Below are 1959 nucleotides of genomic sequence, written 5' to 3'. Positions count from 1 at the left end.
TCCAGCAAGGGATTTCTTGAACAGAACACCATCAATTAGTGTGAATTTGGATGCTCTCATTCTGAAGCTCCTTACCTCCTTTTTTTCTGCTGGCAGGATATCATTCTGCAGCCAGTCCAGGTATGGTTTCCTCCAGTCTAGAGTATTTTCTTCACTGCTGGTGCTGCACACCACTTCTGCTTCCTGCTGAGATTTTAGTGTTGCTGACTCCAGCACGTGGACAATTGGTATTGTGGAGATGGTTCCTGCTTTGAAGGTTGCCCCCAGGGTGGCTAGTGCGTCTGCTTATGCATTCTGGTCCCTGGGGATTTGCTTGATGTTGAACGTGGCAAATCTGATTTTCAGCTCCTTTGCTACGTCTAGGTATGCCATCATCCAGGGATGCCTTGCCTCATAACAGTCATTAACATGGTTAACGATAAGCTTAGAATCACTGCAAACCTGGAGGTGTCTGATTTTCAGATCCAGAGCCAGCTTCAGACCCAGGATCAATACCTCATATTCTGCTTCGTTGTTTGTGGCCTTGAATTCACATCGCACGGCCTGGACTATGAGATCTCCCTGGGGTGACTTGTGGACCAGTCCTACTCCTGTTCCTTTGGCATTGGAGGCTCCGTCCACATGTAGCTCACATACTTGTTCCCCTTTATCTTCTTCCAGACTCAGAATGTCCTGTTCTGCCTGGGTCTGGAGAGCTGGGCAGAAGTCAGATACAAAATCTGCCAGAACCTGAGATTTTATGGTCGTACGAGGTTCAAACTTCAAATCGTAACCGCTCAAGTGCACGGACCATTTAGCCATCCTTCCTGACAATTCTGGTTTCCTCATGATAGTTTTAAGAGGATAATTAGTTATCACAGAAATTGTATGAGACTCGAAGTAGGGACGCAATTTATGGGATGCAGTAACTAGTGCAAAGACAAGTTTTTCTAGTGACGTGTACCTGGTCTCTGCTGGAAGCAGAGACTTACTATGTAATATACTGGATGCTGTGATCCTTCATGTTCTTGTACTAGTACTGCACTGACTGCTGCTTCTGTGACTGACGGGTACAGGAATAGTGGTTCTCCTGGCTATGGCTTCGACAGGAGTGGTGGGGTGCTGAGATAACGTTTCAGCTCCTGAAATGCTTTCTCATGGTCATCCGTCCACTCAAATCTTTGGCTTTTTCTAAGTAAATCATAAAACAGCCTGCATCTGTCCGAGGATCTGGAGATGAATCTGTTTAGGGCTGCCACTCTTCCAGTTAGACGCTGGACGTCTTTTGGTTTATGCGGTGACTCCAGCTGCAAAATTGCTTTGATTTGTTCGGTGCTGGCCTCTATCCCCCTCTGGGTCACCATATACCCCAAACATTTTCCACTGGATACTCCAAAGGTGCACTTTGTAGGATTCGGCTTCATTTGGTATTTTCTGAGGGTATTGAAAGTTTCTGCCAGGTGCTGGTGATGTTGCGAAGCCTGCTTCGATTTGACGACAATATCGTCTATGTATACTTCCATAGTTTGGCCTATTTGCTTTTTGAAGATCATGTTTACCAGCCTCTTATAGGTAGATCCTGCATTTTTCAGTCCAAAAGGCATGACATTATAACAGTAGATATCTCGCTCGGATCTAAATGCTGTCTTTTCCTGGTCACTGGGGTGCATCTTTATCTGGTTATATCCGCTCTTGGCATCCAGGAATGTCAGCATCTCGTGCCCTGCAGTGGCATCCACCATGGCATCTATGTATGGTAGTGGAAATGGATCCTTTGGGCAAGCTTTATTTAAATCTGTGAAATCGACGCAGACCCTCCACTTGCCATTCTTCTTCGGAACCACCACCACATTAGACAACCATTCTGGATATTTTACTTCTCGAATTTTTCCTGCAGCGAGCAGGTTGTCTACTTCTTTGTTTATGACCTGGTTCCTTTCAGAAGCAAATTTTCTTCTTTTCTGCTGTACAGGTTTATAG

The 1959-nt window shown here is 45.4% G+C and overlaps 1 protein-coding gene across 1 annotated transcript; it reads right to left on the bottom strand.

Moving 5' to 3' along the window:
* Positions 1–285: 285 nt before the first annotated feature.
* LOC141601105 (uncharacterized) lies at positions 286–828 on the bottom strand. The gene has a single exon (XM_074421372.1). The coding sequence runs from the start codon at positions 826–828 to the stop codon at positions 286–288; it is 543 nt and encodes a 180-aa protein (XP_074277473.1).
* Between the last annotated feature and the right edge of the window lie 1131 nt (positions 829–1959).

The sequence above is a fragment of the Silene latifolia genome, chromosome 9, assembly GCF_048544455.1.
Source record: "Silene latifolia isolate original U9 population chromosome 9, ASM4854445v1, whole genome shotgun sequence".
In the NCBI taxonomy this organism is placed as follows: domain Eukaryota; kingdom Viridiplantae; phylum Streptophyta; class Magnoliopsida; order Caryophyllales; family Caryophyllaceae; genus Silene; species Silene latifolia.
Note: the sequence above shows the minus strand (reverse complement) of the source record. Positions and strands in the feature narration are given on the sequence as shown.